The sequence below is a fragment of the Dryas octopetala genome, chromosome 8 (assembly GCF_963921425.1).
Source record: "Dryas octopetala chromosome 8, drDryOcto1.1, whole genome shotgun sequence".
In the NCBI taxonomy this organism is placed as follows: domain Eukaryota; kingdom Viridiplantae; phylum Streptophyta; class Magnoliopsida; order Rosales; family Rosaceae; genus Dryas; species Dryas octopetala.
Window position 1 is genome coordinate 115,168 of NC_141373.1, and position 22,312 is coordinate 137,479.

A 22,312-nucleotide genomic window follows, 5' to 3' on the forward strand; every position below is an offset into this window, starting at 1 on the left:
TATATATATATATATAATTAGCAGTTGCATGCATGCACTACCCTTGATCGATGAGCTAGCTATAGCTTTGTTTAATTTTCCTCATCATCCTCAGCAACAGCTGCTTGCCTCGCCTGATCTATATTATCAGCTTGTTTTGCCTTAAGGACAAGCTCCTCAGTGGTGGTGCCAATGATCTCGTTAGCACGTTTCAGCCCAACGCAGCTATACCGTCCAAGGGTATCCTAAATTCATATATACGTACGTATATGTACATGCATACACACTCACGTAAGGTAATATTTAATTAGTTCAAGTCAGATCGAAAAAATCAATAAGAAAAGTGTGGAATTAGGCTATATATATATATCAGTAAATTATATATGAAATAATGGGGAAACTTTTATTTGTTGGCCAAAAATAATTGAGAAACTTAAATATTAATTACCTACGATTCTCAAAAAAAAAAATAGTTACGTACATACGTACCTGAAGTATGTCTTAGCACAGTAACCAGTCACAGTGGAAAGAATTGCAAAAATGACCCACAGATCAACTTTAGGCATTTCAAGCGAAGTAATAATAGCAACCTGCAGTACGTAAATTAATTATGAAATAGCAATTAATTAGCTGCATTTATTTATTTATTTCACAAGATAAAAATTTAAGGACAATTAGAAGACAACTTCATTAATTGCTGCTCTATATATATAAATTAATAACTTACTTACCAACCCAACTACGGCAGAGCCAAGGAATGTGAGCCAGTCATTGGAGTTAATCCTGGGTTCTTCTTCTCAGGCTGTAAATTAATTAAACTACTTTATTGATCATCCATCCATCAATATTAGTTGTTGTGTAAACCCTAATTGAAACCATGATATATATATATATATATATATATATATGTACATACACATACTTCAAGGGAAATTTAATATTTAATTAATTTTAAAGAAATTAATCTAGCTAGTATGAGAGAGAGAGAGAGAGAGAGAGAGAGAAAAAAAAACTCACAAGAACTATCACCAAATCAGCCATTGGGATATTTTTGAAATGTTTAACATATATTCCCCCGTCGTGTAGTTCGTCTGGTGGACTTGAGTGCCTGAAAAGTTATAATTCTTCTTATCGATGATCAATACATTATTTTCATGCTAGGTTATCAATTTCAGCCTCGGGAATGGATTAAATCATTTCAAATTTTCAATTCCTAGAGGCTAGAGCATCAATTCAATCAATAAGCAGTTAAATCCCCTCCCCATTAATTCATAATAAATTAATTAAAGTCCATAACTTATGAGATCAGTATCATGCGTATAGCTGAACTTTCATTCCATTCCCAATTAATAAATATATATATATATATATATATCAAATAAATCTCTCTGCAACTGCAAGCCGGCCCCCTTATATTCCTCCATCAGATTAGAAGAAAATACATTATATACTTGCATCGAGCAACAACCATATGCATGTCCAACCTTAATTGTGATATAATATACATATAACAGAGAATGGTTTTGAAAATGATGGACAAATTAAATAAAAATCAACCATGTAATTAACTCATTAATTGTTTTCAAGAACATATATATATTATATATGAATGTATCTATATAATATATATATGCAAAACAATATTAATATATATTAATTAATTTTATAAAGAAAGAAAGTAGTTAGGTACCTGTAAACAACAATTATCCTTTCAAAAGTTGGCTCTTGGATTGTGTTCTTGGTCAGCAAATTTTTAAGGCTGAAGAACACACATACAACATATATATAAATTAATGTCGTGAAGTACTTCAAGGCGGATGAGAAAATTAACGAATGTAAGAAAAATAAAAAAACCTTAGTTCCAGTTTTTCAAGGCGGATTCGTTCAACATATATGTCACCCCCATCTGATGAGCCACCGTCATTTTCATCATCCAGTAATGGATCTTCCTTGCGTTTTACACTTGACCCTTTGGATAAAAATTGTTCGGTCCTGCAATAACGTACGTACACCAACAATTAATTAATGGGATACAGAAAAATACAAAAATCAATGCTTAAGCCTTAATGAATTAAACCTAAAGTATATTTAGTTTCTCATAGCTAGCTATTTGCTAGCTCAATAGTACAGTACGTACGTGTTGGTAACACCAATCACAACACAAATTAATTAGTAATCTATACATGCAAAAGATGATCGCATGCATCTATTAATTAAATTTTAAACATTTTTAATCATATATATAATTAAGTTCCAAGAATCAATATATATGTATATATATATATATCTATGCATGGAGTATGACAGTAGCTAGCTAGACAAGTTTTAAAAAATTACTTGGTTCTGTACCAAAAATGACTTACTTAGTTACTTTTAAAAGGTATTTCTACATACGAGTGCAATGATAAGGTCCACTTTCTCCACGAGAAAGAAATCGGTTGTCTTATCAAATCCTATGCCGCGTCGGAAGATAATGTACTGATCATGAATTCATGATGATCCAACACTACTCCAATTCTTATCAAAGCCAACCAATTTCAAGGGTATCCTCCCTCCATTAAACAACTAATATTTAGTTGTTTAAGCTATTAGCCACCAATTAGCCTCTAATAAGCTGTTAGTTGTACAGATTGAGGTGGCTAATACTCAATACATGCCAATCTCAAGGTTTTGGTGACTGCAAAGATCAAATCTGACATTGATGTAGACAAGGGCTTAAGCAACTAACAGGAACTTTTGTTGGTGGTTTAGTGAAACTAAAGATATAATAAAAAACTGATTAGCCATGCCTTATTAAACCAAAGATGATTGGTTTGACAGTGATTCTCACCATTGCTGCAGTAGTTGGTTAAACATGTCAACTCTTTCACAAATGGTTTGAAATTTATATTAATTTGGTGGCAACCTGGACATTATGTGCTACCAATATTGCCAACTAATTCCATATATGGTTTGAACATGTTCCACTAATATTCATATGGTGACATGAAATTACTAATACAATTCAACCCCATTTGTTATGAAAATTATTGGTTGATTAAATGGTTACACTAACGACAAACAGTGGATTCATTAATTGTTACTTCTGCATTGAAACTATTGTATTTGCTGAATTGATTTTGTGGCTAATAAAATCATCATAGAACATACATTCCAAAAAGACCAAATGGGAAGCTAATCAAATGGAACTTGTTTTCCAAACATAAGGATAAACATATATTCATATTGATGAGTGCCAGAGGAATTACAAACATTGCTGCAGCAAATGCTATCTCTAAAGCATTTTTCTAATATGCACAACCACTTAAAAAGTCTGCATTCACCAACCATTAATTACAACCTGAAAATGCAAGTTTCATCCCTGATGAAATTAACACAGCAGACTTAACCAACTATACGCTAGGATGCCCAAAAGAAGTACACTTGCTATTATATATTTGGCCAACAAGCTAAGATATATTAGCAAGTGCTACTATCCAAAATAAGTTTCAAAAACAAAAGTGTTGCAGCAGTTGCAGCAGATATATTGAAGTCTAGCTATCACACACCTCTCTGGCAATATCACCAACTATTTCACTTCCGAGAGGCAAAGTTCCCCCCACTAGCAGTTGACAGCCTTCCGTGCTGACTTGTGCCTTCATTTGGAGAGGAGGAAGCATTCTGAAAACGACCACGATAGGACATATTTGTAGCAAAAGGGTTATGAGCATCACGAACTGGAAGTGATTGTTCAAGCTGTGGTGCGGAACACTCTGCTAAGACTTGTAGTGACGCACCCAAGCTTGCTTGCGTGCTTCCAGTAGGCGAAACAGCATTCCTGAAGTAATTGTCAAGAGCACTTGTAACACGAGTCTCAAAGTGCATCTCCATGTACTGCTGCTGCCTTTGCAGATGCATAATCTCCTCTTCATGCATGTTTCGAACTCGCTCCAACTCAGAACGGCATTGATCCATCGCATGTCTTCCTCTTTCAATCTCCTCTTTCTGTTGTTCTGATTCTCTGGCAGCTCTCTCGATTTCTTGCTCATACTCAGCGCGCAGAGCATGCAATTCCGCTGACAAACCTCGCCTATCAGACACAAACCCTGGTATGTCTGAGGGAGTGACCCCAATGCCATAACCCTTTACACGATTCCCGTGCTCTGGGCCAAGAACAGCAGCAAACACATCATTGCAATCCTTCTCTGTCAGCTCCCTACTATTCGGCATCTCTTGGATTGCACGAACCCTGCTATCCAAATCATCATGTACATAATAGCTAAGTAATTTATAAACAATCCAGGCCTTTTTCACCACCTAAATCACATGTTGCACACACAATAAAGGAGGGCATTTACAATAAAGGAGGTGTTAGTCCCATCATGTGATGATTCACATTCAATGGATGTTGAAGAACCACGTGGCATCAAATAATCTGTTGGAGAGAAACAAGAGTAGAATAATTCAATATATGCAACAGGTTCCAGTTACACTCACCATGATTCTCCCAGATGTTGCATCAACAGGCTCCCCACTTGCCTTGCGATGGGTCAGCTTGAAAAATTCAATCCGATCAGGCTCATACCCATGCTCTTGTATCTGCCAATTCCATACATTTATGTGAATAATATGAAATAAATCAACTGCCTCTGTATTTTGAAAAGCACAACTCTGTTTTTCACTTAGAAAAGGTTTTCAATATGCGCAGCCTATACTCACATATTCATCTCGCAGCTGCGCATATGATTTGGTCCCGGTTGTGTGGCCCATATTCAGCTTTGCACGGTTCACTATGTTAATTGCACGGCGACGCTGCATGTACACAAATACACATCTTAGTTTGACATAAACAATTGCATTACTGAAGTATAACATAATTTGATGTTAGATTTTGTAAACTAATCCAAAAATTGCACATGTGTTATATATATGTCATATATATTTAGCATATATTTCACATTTACTTTACACAAAGAAATTCAAATTAGGATTAATTTACCAAATAAAAAATTAAGAATTAGGTCTGCTAATTAGAAATTCATAAACTTGAACAATATTTCACATGCATACACTTATATAACTTGAAAATGAACTTACCATTCCCTTTTCGGAATCCCAAAATGCAACCAATCGTGTCCATTGGAGAGGACATACATGCTGGTCACCACAGTGGAATCTTGCATTTGTGTTCAGGTTCGAGTAGTACCAATCTTTGCGCAGGATGCACTTGTGATGCTTCCAACGTTCATTCAATTTTGTCTCCACCACGTACCGAATTCTCAAGGCCAAAGCCTTAGTCCTACTGTCATTCCAGTCAATTGTTGCCTGCACACCAATAATTTTGCATAATGAAGTAATAACAATCACTAAATAACAAATCTTGGTAAATTCAATGTGTTGCTAAGTATACCTCAATTTTGGCCCAAGACGTGTTTAGCACAAGCCCTCGAAATTGTCTCCAATCTTCCACATTAATTGGGAAAAGTTTGTTATCGATGGCCAGTTGGCCTAGGTAACGAGCAAAGCGCGCCACAGTTCTGCTAGGTGCCACTGCTTGCCCATACTTGTTGAACCTCATAATCTCACGTCCGGATATTGCCCAGTTTGGATGGTTGCGACCCCTGCGCTTCCTCAAGTCCACAATAGCAATATGGGCCTGATCATTCTCCTCTTCATCAGCCTGCCCAACATGAACCGCAACCTCTATGGGATTTGGAATGAATTGGTCATTACCAAGTGCCTGTGCTTGAATAGCATCAAAGGCTGCCTGAACATCTGCTTGGTTTCCTATTGCTTGGGTCTCAGACTCATTCTCCAAACCATGCTCACCCCCATCTCCAGTCCCTAATCCTTGCACATCATCGAGTCCCACTGCCAGAGGGTGAGGTACAGCTTCACTGGTTGTTTAAACAAAAATTAGGCACTCATCAGACCATAATTAGACCACATGCAATTATTAAATGTTTTTCATGTAAAAAACAATCCCACTGATGCCATATGGGATTTAAACATTTACCTTGTTCTTGCCATTTCTACCAAGTGCAGACACTAAATGGAAAATTAGCTGCACAATCGAAAGATATTTAACTATGTTAGTCCGAAATTCCTTTCAGCTGCCACCAACAAACAAGTTATGTATTAACATTATGTAAATCATAGTGAGGTTATTTCAATCCATTAGACATTATATATGTATAACATGATTGGTCCTAGCATATATAAATGTCCTTCCATCCACATTCATAACCTTAGTGAGGTTCGGTCCTCAACTGGTGCGGTCCGGTCCTAAAGCCTTAAAAACAAACAATAGTTCACAGGAGGTCCGGTCCTCAAAGGAGAGAACCGGTTCTCAATCACAGAAATGACAAAGCGGCTGACTGTAGGTCCGGTCCTCGACTGGTGAGGTCCGGTCCTCAACGCCTTAAACACAAACATAATTAAATATAGGTCCGGTCCTCAATGGAGAGAACCGGTTCTGAAGTCCTGAAATTTCAAAGCGACTTACTGGAGGTCCGGTCCTCAAATGGTGAGGTCCGGTCCTCTAGCCTTAAAACAAACATAGTTGACTGGAGGTCCGGTCCTCAATGGAGAGAACCGGTTTTCAACCCCAGAAATTTGAAAGAGACGTACTGGAGGTCCGGTCCTCTAGCCTTAAAACAAACATAGTTGACTGGAGGTCCGGTTCTCAATGGAGAGAACCGGTTTTCAACCCCAGAAATTTGAAAGAGACGTACTGGAGGTCCGGTCCTCAACTGGTGAGGATCGGTTCTCAAGCAGTTAAAAGAAACATGAGTAAACTGTAGGTCCGGTCCTCAAATTAGAGGACCGGTTCTCTGAAATGTATAATTGTAATGATGCCAAAGCCTACAGAGCATTACAATTGATAGAGTTGAAATGTGCTCTTAGTCTTCTAAAAGTAGTCCAATTCTAAAATACATGACATTATTAAAATTCTTTTTTAAAGAAACATTTCAGCATAAACTTCTATTTAAAACATTGTTGGTCCACATGTCATGAATAAACCTTTCATCCAATACTTGTTACACCCCTTTCAGTGACATATATTTCTAATAATATTGTTTCATTACTTCTACTGAAGATTCAATCTCACTATTTAATTTTGTGTTGTCATTTTTGTATATCAATGTGTATAGCATGTATGAATAGGCCCTATTAGGATTTTCAATTTATTATGTTAGAATAGGCCCTATTATTCCATCCAGATTCATAACCTTAGTAAGAATCCAGGTTTTACGCAATAGACTTAGGCCTTGTGTGTGTGTGTCTGCAGGTTTATAAGAGCATAAAAATATTTGCATTTGGCAAAACACACTTTCAGTAGATCCTCTTCTAGAGGAAGGATACAACACAAATGTCCAAGATATATGAAGTAGATGCTGTGGAATCTTTAACCTGCAGACTTAAAGTGACATACTGATACAACACAGTTTGGTCGATTGTTACATGTGAGGGTTGCCTACAACACAGTAATGAATAAACTAAAATAATAGCATACATACATCAATAGCAGCACCAATAGTATTTAATGTACTCAAGAGAATCTTGACTCTACAACCAAACAAAACAAAAACCAGTTGTGTGTTAATCACCTGATGCTTGCTCAAACAAACTTTAACTCTCACCTTCACCTAACAGCCACTAGGTGCGCAGTTCTTAAGAGAAGACAGTAAAGGAGCAAATAAAGGTCTGTATCCCACTGAAGCAGCAGATCTCTTATATAAAGCCTTCACGTATATGGCCAAATAATGGCTTAGGGATGTGGCCCAAAATAATCCCACTCCTCTTTTATTTTAGAAATCAATTGTTTTTGTTAAAAATATAATATATTCCCATCACTTTTACAACATTTGGAGGTAAAACATTTGGGGAAATGGATTTGATTCACTTTGAACTTTCAGCCATGGCGCCAAGGTAAAAGTTTCCCTCCCACCACTGTTGTTGCACATCCTTCCACACCAAAGAAACCAACAGCTAAGTTAAGTTGTATACTAGGGGAACAATAGCTGTCTTCCACCTTATCACAATGCACTAAAACAAGCTGCGTACCTGCATGGCCAAGTTCCTTCTCAACAGTGGGTATGTATATGATGACATTAGATAGAATTAATCTGGTTACTTTATTCCACTTCTTAAAGTACACCATCACAACCAAACTAATAAACAACATCATAATTAAGAAAAGTCATCATCTACCAATAATTTATATTAATTTAGTTTTTATTCTAACTAGTTCTCTTAAGTATTAATAAAAGTAACAAAAGTAACAATTTAGTGTTTTTTTTTTGTCTATGTTTTTATGCTGTCCAGTTTTCTTAATTAATAATAAAAGTCACAAAAGTAATAATTTTTCTTTTGTCAGTTTTTTGGCTAACTAGTTTTCTTAAGTACAATAAGAAAGTTGGTTTAGTTTTTTAAAAGTATGCTTTACCTTGACATTTCAATTGAAGTATGTCATGGTTTTGCTGTTGTGATGGTGTGGGTTTCACCTTTTGCAAGTTGCCTTTTGAATTACCAAACAACAACACATTAAAGTTAAAACATTTAAAATACTCCACCTTCATACATTACATTACATGTGACTCCCTTATACAATAGAGTGTAAGATCCATTACATTCTACTTCCCTGTTAATATGATCTCACTCTAGCTCATATGATTCATTACATTCCAATGCTACTTCCCCTGCCCATATGATCCCACTCTAGCTATTTTATTTAGCCTAAAGATCTAGCATCCAAATGGATACACCTGAGATCAACATATTCAGCAGGGATATCACCTAATTTCCTAAATCAGTTGGTGGTTTGCTGCTATGCTCCTTAGTCCACCATGCATAGACATCTTCCACCTCCCTCAAATACATTTCATACTCACTGTCGGTACCGTCAAAAGAGTCATTTTCTGGGGTTGCAGGTTTAGGCACAGTCCACCTCGCCCTGTTTGCCTTCTTCTTATATCGATACCTTCGACCTTCACCCTTGGAAGTACTATGTGCAGTAGGTGCTGGCTGAGGTTGCTGTGGTGGTTTGGGCTGCTCCACCTCCACCCCATGCACTTCTAATAAGCTGAACCATGAATAACAATCAACAGTGATTTCTCAGCTTTGTGCATGCAATAGTTGAGTGGACTGATTTCTGCTATTGACATGTCCACTCTATCACAGACGAAACAGTTAAGATTCCTCATGCAGAATGTGAACAGTTGATAGGCTCATGAGGCAGCTTTTGGAGTTTTAAAAAGGGTTTTCTTTTTCAGTTCATCTATATGATCAAAGCCATGCTATGCTGAAATACCTTATCAAAATCCACTTCATTTGTAATCCTACAATCTTGTTTGTTCGTGAGTGGATTTGGATTAGTAAACCTACACCAGTTAGTATGATTTCAGTTATTTCGGAGCCACAAATGTATTAGTTTTTGTCATTATAAATTGATTAGGATAGTTCAAATGGAGTAAATATAGTTTTTTCTAAAAACTGCACATTGTGGAAAAAAATCATTGCATTGAACAATTTGTTTAATGTCAACAAAAAAAACCTCTTTCTTATCGGTGTTGTGATAGGCAATGGGGATAGAGAATAACACAACAAACAAAGAAATGCACATAACCTGTACATATAAGTAAAGACATTTCATTACCCTTCGAAGAAATATATAGCATTTAATAGAAAACATACATAACAAAACACTTTGAGTTCCCACTAAATTGTAAACTACAGACAACACCACCTTAGTCAGACCAATTTTTTCCGTAACTATCAGTCTCATCAATTGATAAAGCCACACTATCATTACAATCATCGATCCATAAAGGCCTATCATGAGATATATTAGTGGGAGATTTTGCATTTGAATGTTCTGCTTTCTCAATAGTGTGGGCGCTGTGACTAGGGGTTCGAGAATAATGAGCAGTGCTTACAAGGTTTTTCTCAACATAGGGAATTAGTTTGGCAGGGGATTGATCTATGTTAGCTTTTTGTACTAACCTTTCAGCCGAATATTGCCCACCAGGAATTGGTTCTCCAAAGCAGTTTGTGTCACCTTGCCCATTCCGGTGAGGAAGAACATGGCGCGTTTGAGGTACCCAAGTGGCCAGCACGGAGTTTTTAAAATCTCTTTCTTCATGAGGGTTTTCACTTGAATCGGTTTGGGAGCAGGCATCCAAAACTGGTGTATCATAACAAGGGTCTTCAAACCATAGCTCACGATAGACATTGGGGTTTACTGGGGTCCTAACTTCCTTAGACATGGTTATGTTCTTTGTGGTTACTGGTGGAGTAATTTTGAGACTACCATCAGCAGACAACACTAGTGATTTATATAGAAGCTATGTTTGTGTTGAGGTATGGTGTAATAGTGAATAAAACAGCAGATATGTATGTGTAGGCTATACACCTTAGACTACTAAATTTTAGTCAGGTCGTGCATGTGGAATCTCAACACTACTTTGTCTGCAACATCACCCTCAATCAACTCAATATTGCTATTTTTCAACTGAACACTCATATTAAAACTGGAGTGATAGGGACTGATAGTGAATTCATGGCAGGGGAATATTGTACTTGCTAGCCTTTCAGTCAATTGGTGGTACAGTTTATTTTCATAGACTTAATCTCAGAGGTCTTTTTAGTATCTTAGGCTTAAATTGTTTTCTAATTTTGTAAGACTATAAGCTTTGAAATAGGCACAATGCAAAGGACCCTAAAGCACTAATACTTGCATACCAATATTTTTACATACCATTTAGAATATAGCATAAATTTGTGTAAAATCAAACTCTAATTTTGACTGTAGACAACTGATTTAATGTAATTTAGGGTAAGACATAATATATAAGGAATCCGAAAACAAGTGTAGGGACTCAAACTTGAAGAAGAAGGCACCTCGTTGTTGTTGGTTCTCTCGTTTGTACCTCAATGGAGGCGATAGGTTCTAAAGGCCAGAAATTTCAAAGCGACTGACTGGAGGTCCGGTCTTCAACACTTAAACACAAACACGATTTTACTGGAGGTCCGGTCCTCAAGAATGAGGTCCGGGCCTCAATCCTTAAAAATTAACACGAGTTTACTGGAGGTCCAGTACTCAAGAATGAGGTCCGGTCCTCAATCCTTAAAAATTAACACGGGTTTACTGGAGGTCCAGTCCTCAAGTATGAGGTCCGGTCCTCAATCCTTAAAAATTAACACGGGTTTACTGGAGGTCCGGTCCTCAAGAGTGATGACCGGTTCGCAATCATAGTTTTCTCGAACACAAAGATATTTTCACCATTTATAAAAAATGCAATTTAATCTAACCTCCTACACTGCATGTGGTCTTCTAGGTCAACTTACTTTGTTAAAATAGATTGAAATAGAGGCGAAAAAGCTTAAGATGATGCGAGCATAGTACTTTGAGCTTACAATATTGATGTGAGCATATTGCATGAGCGTTTTGTCTAAGGAAATATCCAATTACAAAGTTAAACTTACAATCTCCCTCTTTAGCAATAAATGGAAAGCAAGACAGAGAAATAAATGGAAAGCAAGCCAGAGAAGATTCAATGTGAATTAAAAACTGAAGTACAACAAAATATGACAACCATTGAATCAGTTCAAAAAGATTCTAAAGCAGGTGAAGTAATCACTACATCTCCCCCTTTCTAACACATTAAAGCTTCCAAGCCTAATACAATAAAAACTAAGGATAAAAATCAGGTAAACGATCTTTTAGTTCGCTAAGGGTCGAGTGTATGTCGTGCAAATCCCCAGTATACTGCTGCTGAAATGCATCCATGCGGTTATCAAAAGCATCCAGGCGAGAGTTAACCGTTGAGAATCCAAGGTCAAGACGCTCCATGATGGAAACAAAGTTAGGTGCAGCAGAAACTCCAGAAGAAGACGGCTTAGAGGGAGCAGTAGGAGCTGGAGGAATCGCCTCAGGAACTTGAGCCACCACAGACCGGGAGTTAGCATCACTTTTGCGCATAACCCATCCGTCAATCGGACCATCTGGATCCCATAGTGGATCATCATCCATCACAGGAATGTCAGAACGTTCGGCAAGGCGAGTGATGAGACAAGGAAATGAAAGTTGAGAGTTCACATTTTTGATCGTGCGACCACATTCCACAAGATGAGTGAAAATGATGTCCTCCAAAGGAACGGGAACATCAGGGGTATTCAAGGCAATCATCAACCTACACGCTTCATCAGAGATGCGGGATTTTTGACTCGTGGGATAAACATTGCATCGAACAAACATAAATAGCATACGGAATAGTTGTGTGCAAGAACCAGAGATGACGCGATGAGAGGCAGGGGGAACGAATGTTGGTGCATCATAAAGAGTGGTGATAATGTGTTCCCGTGCTAAGGAAGAAGTGAACTTAAGAAACTTTTTATAATCAGTTTTGCCAGAGGAGGGTAGTTTACAAACACTACGAATGTCATCACGAGTAATCATACATTTGTGCTCCCGAAGAAACACATGTGAATCCTTGGTTACTTTGAAATCGGGAGGAAAGTTGGCATAAAACTCACCAACAAGATTGGTATTGTATTGAGGGAAGGATTCGACATATGGTCGAAGACCACGTGCCGCTAAAATATTCACGAAGTCAGCACTCATGTCTCGAATGACAATTGGACGCTCAGAGATAAAACCTCTTTCTTCTATCGCGCCCCAACGGGCTTCACAGTCCACATTGCGAAACCGTCTATACTGACTAGGAGAATCCCTAGGAAGAGGAGTCTCTTCCTGAGGTTCGGAAGAAGTCGCTTGAGATTTCCTTTTCTTAGCAATGGGCTGCTGAGAGGATGCTTTCTTAGGGGCCATTAGACTAGACACCACAACAAAACAACAAGCCATACCATCAACCAAACAACAAGTAAGACCAACAACCCAAGGACAATTCAAAAATGCAAAAACCCATCCGTCAATCAGAGATGACAATATTCATAAGGCACAAATAATCCCAAGAAATTACACAAGGGAACCCATACCAGCAAACAAAAACAATGTCCCAAGCAAGTTTAGAGAAGCACAAATTGTATGTTTGGAGAAAGAGAACACATACCCGAGAGGACAAGCCATAACATCCATCGAACATATTCAAGAAATAAGTGGAAACACAAAAAAACAAGCAACAAAGAAGACAAAGCAAGTTAGAAAACATAAAAAATAAATAAATAAATGCCGAAAATTTAAGGAAAAGGAAGAAATTGCCGAAAAATTAGAGAAATACCTTGGTCAAGAACAGAAATCAATGGGTAATCTTCCGACAGGGCCGAAAATTGAGAAGTAAGAAGAAATTCTGAGATTAAATGTGATTTGATGAGGGATTGAGAGGAGGAAGAGAGAAGAAAATAAGAGAGAATAAGGAGAAGAAGACCAACGCAGTGGAGAATGAGGGGGGCACAGGTCACGAGAAAAGGGGGAAAGGAAGGAAAAAAGAAGAAGGGGTTTTTTAATTTTTTTAATAAGAGCATCGCGCCTCTGGAAGTCCGGTTCTCGAAAAGGAGGTCCGGTTCTCAGTCAAAAATTGGAAGCAGAGACGATGAAGCATCTCCCTGGAGGTCTGGTTCTCACAATGTAGGTCCGGTTCTCAATTGCTGCAGAAAAATTGGATCTCCTCTGGAGAACCGGTCATTTGAGTTGGAGGTCCGGTCCTCAATTTTTTTTTTTAAAACGAAGTTTGTGTAGCCCAAAAGGAGGTCCGGTTCTTAGTCAATTTAGAAGCAAAGATGATGAAGCATCGCCCCTGGAGAACCGGTCCTCAAAAGGGAGGTCCGGTTCTCAATTGAAGTAGACAAAATGGGTCGCATCTGGAGGACCGGTTCTCTGAAGAGAGGTTCGGTCCTTTATAAAAAAATTTTATTTCATTTTATTTATGTAAAGTTTGTGCACTCGAACCTAAAAACCACTTAAATACAAAAAGCACCCAGTCCTCAACTAATTGAAAACATTACGTTATCAATACAACCCCAAAATAAAAAGGCCAATTGTGATTTATACATCAATGACTCTAGAAATCGACATTTTAATGTGTTTGGGAGTGCATCCACCATCAACAGAGCGACATTGTTTTCAAATTTTACATTGCCAAAACTAACATATGGAGAATTATAACAGGTTTGGCCCGGTGACAGCAAGTACAATTTGTTTATGTGGTTCTGATTGGGGATAGTCGTTCATCAATGGTTGTTCCTTCGATATCTCCCCTTGGATTAATTTGATCATCACCTCTACAAATTTCATCCAAGGTTTGAACTCCGTAGACATCAAATGGAACCACAAGATTCATGTCATACAGATCACGTGGTTCAGTATCAACTATGACATGCCAATCAGGATCCAAGGGGTCTTGAACGTAGAACACTTGCTTGGCCTGTGTAGCAAGTACAAAAGTGTCTTTTGTATTCAATTTTTTTTTGAAGTTAACCAATTTGAATCCAAATGCATCAACTTTTGACCCAACATGGTTATCAACCCATTCACAATCAAACAATACGCATGTACGACCATCTCCAAAATCCAACTTCACAATATCTATTACGACCCCGTAAAAATCCACTAGGGCAGTTATGGGTCTTTGGTCTCTCGTGCTTGAGTAACTTGGTGTATTGGCAGCCACAAAGATCCCACAATTTTGATTTTTTTTTCGTACATCCACGGACTTGATTCGGAAACGAAAACCGTTAATAACAAAACTCTTTAGATGCATCGCCCATTGAGAGGGGCCAAATGAAATTGCCCCTAAGTCTGGATGAACATGGTTCCCATTTACTAACATTGTTTCCACCTATATGGACAATAAGGACAACCATAAATAATCACATATTAAATTATAAGACATGCAATTAGTAAGGTGTGTGAGATTCAATCATAACTTACAAGTTGCTTAAATACATGAGGGAAAGAATCGGTAGCTTGAGCAGTGCATGTCATTATCGTCGTCCTCCGTCCCCTTGCAGCAAGGCAGGTTGCCATGTGCTCACTGCGGGGCGAGTAAGTAAGTGTCAGGTATTAATTTTTAGGAACTTGTATATGAACACAAGTTCTTACCTTAAATATGGCTCAACCTCAGTGCAATTAAACAGACATGAACGCCATAACTGCTCCCATATTGTGTAGTCGAGGAATTTTGTAGTTCCACTTCCCATCTGAATGCCTCTGCCTGCAAAAATTTCAAAGCCTTCACGTAATGAATGAGAACCGTCATTACTATTTCGGCCAAATCTATTTCGGCGAGTGTCAACATCATCCAAGTACATGGAGCAAAAAGACATGCATTCTTCTGCTATGTAACCCTCGGCTATACAACCCTCGGGTCTACGCTTGTTCCTAACATAAGACTTGAGTGTATGCAAATACCTACACCAAACAAAAATTTGAGGTAAGGTCAATGGTTAAACATGAATAAACATTTTACTCCATTGTTGTTATGGAAATTCAAGAAAAGCAAGTTGGAATCGTACCTTTCAATTGGGTACATCCACCGATATTGAACTGGACCTCCAATAGCAGCCTCCGAGGCTAGGTGTATTGGTAGGTGAAGCATAATGTCAAAGAAAGCTGGTGGAAAAATCCGCTCCATTTGGCAAAGGGTTAATGCAATCCGGGGGTTCAAGTCTATGAATGCTTGTGAGGTGGCAGCTTTGACACAAATATTTTTGAAAAAGCTGCACATTTCAAGAATAATGCCAGCCACCCGTGGTGGGAGTATTCGTCGAACTGCCAGGGGTACCAAAGTTTGCAGCAAAACATGACAATCATGACTTTTTAGACCCATGATTTTTTTCTCCTTCACGCTCACACACCTAGCAATGTTTGAGGAATATCCATCTGGAACCTTAACATTTTTAAGAACCTCACAAAACATTTCTTTCTCTTTATTAGTAAGAGTATATGCTGCTGCTGGCAGAAAAGTTTTGCTACCAATTCGGACTGGATGAAGCTCAGGCTTCAAATTTAACTTCTCAAGGTCACCACGTGCCTTCACCGTATCTTTATTTTTCCCATCCAACCCTAGAAGAGTCCCAATAATGCTATCACACACATTTTTCTCTATGTGCATCACATCAAGGTTATGTCGCAATAAGTTGTACCTCCAATAGGGTAACCTAAAAAACACACTCTGCTTCTTCCAAGGTCCCTGGTATTCTGGAATGGTGGGTGCAGATGCACGTCTTTGTCTCGGCCGATTCTTATTCTTCTTTTTCTTTCCAAGTGTGAAGCTTAAACCAGATAAATTCAGTAGGCATGCTTCCCCTGAAAGGGAAGCAGGGGCAGGCCTTAACTCCCACTGTCCATTGAATGCAACTTTTTCTTTTCGAAAACGATGCGTCATGGGTAGGAACCTGCGGTGCCCCAAATAACATTGTTTTCGGCTACAAGGTAAGTACAGATGCTCTGTTTTCTCTTGACATTGTGGACAAGCTAACTCACCTTTCGTGCTCCACCCGGACAAGTTAGCATATGCTGGGAAATCATTAATTGTCCACAATAAGGCTGCTCTAAGTGTGAAAGTTTGGTTGGTGTGAACGTCATATGTACTGACACCATCATTCCACAATGTAGTCAGCTCATCTATCAACGGTTCCAGATAAATGTCAATATCATTGCCTGGGGCTTTCGGTCCGGGTATGAGTAAAGACATGATTAAATAAGGTTGAGTCATGCACATCCATGGAGGGAGGTTGTAGACACAAAGCACCACTGGCCAAGTGCTATGAAAAAGACTCATATGACCAAACGGATTAAATCCATCACTTGCAAGACCAAACCTCACATTACGGGGCTCCAAGGCGAAGTCCGGATAACGCTTGTCTAACTCTTTCCAAGCAGGTGAATCAGACGGATGCCTCATAATGCCGTCAGTACTTTCAGTCTTGTGCCATGTCATATGCTGGGCTGTGTGCCTAGACATGAATAGCCTTTGCAGCCGTGTGGTTACTGGAAAGTAACGTAACACTTTTAACGGCACTCTATTTTTGTTTTCATTGCCTTCATCGCTATATCTAGGGTCACCACAAACTTTGCACACAACAGCGTCTTTATGCTCATTCCTATATAGCATGCAATCATTCGGACATGCATCAATTTTTTCATAGTTCAAGCCTAACTCACCTATGAGCTTTTTTGTCTTGTAAAAAGAATCTGGCAGTGAGTTCACTAAAGGAAATGACCTCTTTAACAATGCCAGCAAGGTCGAAAATGACTTGTCACTCCAGCTAAAAAGACACTTTATGTGATAGAGCTCAACTATGAACTCAAGTTTTTTCATATGGCTTGCACCAGGGTATAGTTCAACGTCAACCTCCTTGAGTAAATTATAAAACCGCAAAGCATCTTCAGTAGGTCCAACGTGGGTTGCAGGATCTGAAGTGCTCCCATCATGTTCACCCCCATAATTATGAAATAAATCCTCCATAACATAGTGCATTTTAGAATTGGTGTGAGGTGTCATTGTGTTTGATTCAGCAATTTGCTCTCCGTGATTGGTCCAAACTGTATCCACATATCGGTGATCCATACCAAATTCAACCATATCATCCTCTACATCTTTACGAGACCTCCAAAATCTGTTGTAGCACTTACGACATGGACACTTAATTTGGTTATCAACTGCCACATTGGCAAAACAGAAATCCAAAAACGTTCGCAATCCATGGTCATATTGGGGTGTTAGCCGGTCTAATCTCACCCAACTTTTGTCAACACTATAACTCATCCTATAATAAGACACAATTGTAATTACCATAAGGTTCTATAAGATGTCTCCACTAATAGAAATTATATTATATATAAGCAAATATTAACAAAAATATTAAAAACGATATTAGTGTTGGCAATGAATACGAGAGAGAGAGAGAGAGAGAGAGAGAGAGACCTTAGGCAAATTATCTGCCTAACAAATTTAGTGATTAACTAGGTAATCATATGCATTTTAGACACAGAAGGCAAGGGCATCATAGTCTATACTAGTGGAACCTTAAAGATATAGTGGGACCTGTTTTCTTATTTAAAAATAACCAGGCCATGGAACCTGGTGTATGTAATACTTGGTACTTCTTTTGTAATTATCATTTCTTTTTCTAGTCGTATTGTTAACTTGGGTTTTTTTGTAGTTTGATTTAGTGATGACTGATGAGTTTAGTGGACCATAAAATGGTAATAGGAGTATGTCTTGGGGTTACTTGAAGGTCCAGGCAAGTTGGAAATGCATTGTGGATGTAAACATCTAGTTCTCAGTTGGATAGTATTCTGCAACAAGGGTCTGTAACAACTCTAAAGCATGGTCCAATTTTGACTTGTGGGTTGAATCATGAATGAGAGCTGGAGGGGGTGGTACTAGTACTACGAACATGGCCATTGCCCTCACTTGGTCGAGACCGGGGCCCCAAAGAACCTTGTGGGAGCTGATGAGGCGCTTTCTAAGGTGCGTTTGCAGGTAATTTACAACAGCAACTTGAAATTATAGCAGCCACTTGAAATTATAGCCAATTAAAATAAATATATATCATATAGTCTTAACTAGTGTTGCAAGATATGAAACAGTACTAATGAGTAACTGAGCAATGAATAAAATTGTGGAAGTCATGGAAATGCAAGCAGACTATCAAGGACGTACTGCACATTTCATTATATTCTTTACAATCTCAAACAAAGTGGGACATGTAGATGCATAATAGTCCAGTGTTAGTACAGGGTCACTTGCATGTAAACTGGTGCTCAACATGGATAAAACTACAAGCATGAATTGCAGAGTGAAGGGTCTAATTAATAACTCCAAATGTGCATTTCACATAAAAACAAATTTCATCCCCAAACTTCAGCCACATCTCCTCTTCAGCGAACAACAAATTCCACAGGTCAATAATTAAATAAAAGCATAATGACAATAAAGTTTGGGGAAGAACCTGGGCAAGTCAGAGAAAGCAGTGTTCATTGGTTATATTGCACCGAACATAGTCACCCTCCCAGATAGTATGAGGAATTGCTGAAAATAACCAATTTACAATCCATAAATTTCATCAGTTGTGAAGAAATAAATTTTCTGGTATGATAGAGTTGCACACACAGTAAGCAACCAGTTTAGGAACCAATAATCATCCCTTGATGCTATTAATAAACCATACCCATGAAATAGTTGCCAATCAAACCCATGCTGCCAGACGCCTTCAGCCCAGAAATTTGAAAAAGTATCAAAGGAGAGAACAGGTTCTTAAGCCCAGAAATTTCAAAGCGAGTTACTGGAGGTCCGGTCCTCAAGAATGAGGTCCGGTCCTCAAACCTTAAACACAAACACGATTTTACTGGAGGTCCGGTCCTCAAGAGTGAGGACCGGTCCTTAATCCCAGTTTTCTCAAACACCAATATTTTCGAATTTTTTTAAAATGTAATTCAATCTAACCTCCTACAATATTTGTTTTCACATAAAAACAAATTTCAGCCAAAAACAAATTTCACAGCTCAATAATTAAATAAAAGCAGAATGACAATAGAGTTTGGGGAAAAACTGGGCAAGTCAGAGAAAACACAGTTACCTTCCCAGGAATTGCTGAAAACAACCAATTTACAATCCATAAATTCCATCAGTTGTGAAAAGATAAAGTTTCTGGTATGATAGATCTACACACACAGTAAGCAACTAGTTTAGGAACCAATAATCATTTGTTGATGCTATTAACAAACCTTACCCATGAAATAGTTGTCAATCAAACCCACGCTGCCAGATGCCTGCAATTAGTTCCTTCATCAGTTCCAAAATGGGCGGCGGCTCATATTGGTGGTAGCATAAGTTGCTATGGATTTTTCTTTTCACTAACCATGTATTGGAATGAATTTTGGTTGTTTAACAGGGAAACAAAAGGGGGATCGGTCTGAAAATAATGGTGAGGAAGGAGAGAGTTGTCAGAAAACATAAGGCTACCAATTCACCAACGGATACATATTAGCTGAGCCAACATATCAGTAGCCCAAATAATGACATATTTACAACTTTAACCCTCACAGAAACTATTTTTCATTTTAGTTATAACTGTTCTAACTATTAATTAGTGGAATTAGGTGGCTCATGACAGCCACAGTAAATAATGCACTGTTTGGAGAATAACAGCCACTAACTCAAACATTAGTTTATGATATTGGTTGGCTTTGATAGGTATTGGAGTAGTGCAAGTAAGAAAATAATTAATCAATTGAAAACCTTAATTTAGAAGGCCTTCCGAATTATGTCTTATGCATGCTACATTTAAAATATATACCTTATCAGCAAAATCTGGAAGGTTTGGTCTAGGATTTTCTTCAAAAAATTTCTTCAGAAGTTTGTTGTCAAGCTACATTCAGCAGGAACGTACAATATATACTGACATCAACAAATGTGAATTCGAGCACTGACAAACCAAAACGACATTAACAAATATATATAGCTATTATATATTAAAATTCATTTGCATGCTAGCTTCTACTCTTAATCTTAATGAATTGAAATTTAGGAATACATATATATATATATATATTAGTAAGTAACTAAGTACAAACCTTAGACTCATCAAGGACGATGGGAGGATTTAAAAGATACTGCCCTGAATGCGCAACCTCAATTTCTTCATTAGTTGCAATCTTAAAATTACTATCTTTCATCACCTGTACGTACACTACAAGAAAAACATGTTTGGGCGACCACACTTTGGGCGACGAATATATCCGTCGCCCAAAGAAGGTTTGGGCGACGAATAACACATTCCTCGCCCAAAGTAACTTTGGGCGACGAACTCATCTCGTCGCCTAAACATACGCGACAAACAATTAATTGAGAAATACATTGGGCGAGGAATATACATGTTCGTCGCCCAAAGTGTCTTTGGGCGAGGAAAACGTAAATTTGTCGCCCAAACATACTTTGGGTGACAAAATATTTCGTCGCCCAAACTCATTTTGGGCGAGGAATATACATATTCCTCGCCCAAAGACTCTTTGGGTGACGAAATTATGTTCGTCGCCCAAACTATGTTTGGGCGAGGAACTTGTTCGTCGCCCAAAGGGTCATCCTGTTTTGTAAAAATGGTTTGGGCGAGGAACTTCACATTTCGTCGCCCAAGATAACTTTGGGCGATGAAATTTGTAGTTCCTCGCCCAAAGTAAGAATACTTTTTTGTTTACCATTTTATATATGTAATAGCATACGATACGATTGTATTTCCAAATATCATAACCATTCATTTTCTAATTCCCCACTCAAGGATCATCCATGCAAAAAATTAGCTCAATCGGAGATGTAGAAGTTAGACAATGGTGGTTGAACTTATGAACGATTGTAAATTTTCTAATACGAATCGAAGTATGAGATGAATTCCGATTTAGCCGATTTTTTGCAGGGTTAATCTTCCAGTATAAACGAATAGAATGAACGGTTCCGATCGTTGAAATCACATTGTAGTCTTCACAAATTGTTGAATCGCCAAAATTTCTACCCAAAAGTTAATATAATTATACTCTTCAAGTGTATTTGTATGTAGAAGATCACTTTTGTATTGTGTTTTTAACGATCCGAACCGATCATTCCTTAGTGCCTCACTCAAAGATCATCCATGCAAAAAATTAACTCAATTGGAGATGTAGAAGTTAGGTTTAGCATTTAGGATGTATGAACGATCTTGATTCTTATAATAATAATCGAACGGGTAGATGAACTCCGATTGAGCCGATTTTTTCCAGGGTTGATCTTTGAGTATGAACATATATGAAGAATGGCTCTGATTGTGATAATCACGTTGTGGTCTTCACAATTATTGAAGCTACAAGGTTTTAACGAAAGAGTTGATATAATTTTATTCTTCAAATGCAAAAACCACTGATTTATATGTAGAACCTTATATGTCGATTGTGTTTTTAACGATCTGAACCGTTCATTTATTAGTTTGTCACTCAAAGATCATTCCTTTAAAATATTAGGTCAATTGGAGATCTAGAAGTTTGGTATTGGAGCTCGAACGTATGAACGATCATGGTTCATAAAAAAATTCAACTTTGGGCGACGAAATGTAGCTTTGGGCGACGAACAGTGCGTCGCCCAAAGTCTGAAATTATGGCGGGATAAAACGGTGCCCTAAAGTCAACGACTTTGGGCGACGAATTCATGTTCGTCGCCCAAAGTCTTTAAGTTTAACCCATTTCTGGGTTCACTTCAGTCACTCTCTCTCACTCACTCCCTCGCCCTCTGTTCGTATGATTAATCATCTGGGCATAACGACAAGTCACACAAGGCTTAACATCATGTCGTTTGGGCCTAGACCCAAAAGCTAAGCCCCCGCTAGGCTCCGGCCTCCTAGGCCTTGACCTTCTAGGCTCCGG

General features: G+C 38.1%; 1 protein-coding gene and 1 pseudogene across 2 annotated transcripts; both read right to left on the reverse strand.

The window, feature by feature from the left end:
• Positions 1-40: 40 nt before the first annotated feature.
• LOC147275505 (uncharacterized) lies at positions 41-22,132 on the reverse strand (annotated as a pseudogene). Its single transcript, XR_015123835.1, has 10 exons — positions 22,129-22,132; positions 20,501-20,616; positions 20,224-20,295; positions 2,343-2,457; positions 1,834-1,971; positions 1,670-1,738; positions 997-1,087; positions 711-781; positions 469-569; positions 41-224 (listed from the first exon to the last, which is right to left on the reverse strand). The product of XR_015123835.1 is annotated as an uncharacterized LOC147275505 (transcript).
• Positions 14,118-17,687, reverse strand: LOC147275506 (uncharacterized). Its single transcript, XM_086252958.1, has 4 exons — positions 15,433-17,687; positions 15,020-15,328; positions 14,849-14,951; positions 14,118-14,756 (listed from the first exon to the last, which is right to left on the reverse strand). Exons 1-4 carry the CDS (start codon positions 17,685-17,687, stop codon positions 14,118-14,120), a joined length of 3,306 nt encoding a protein of 1,101 aa, XP_086109084.1.
• Positions 22,133-22,312: the final 180 nt, after the last annotated feature.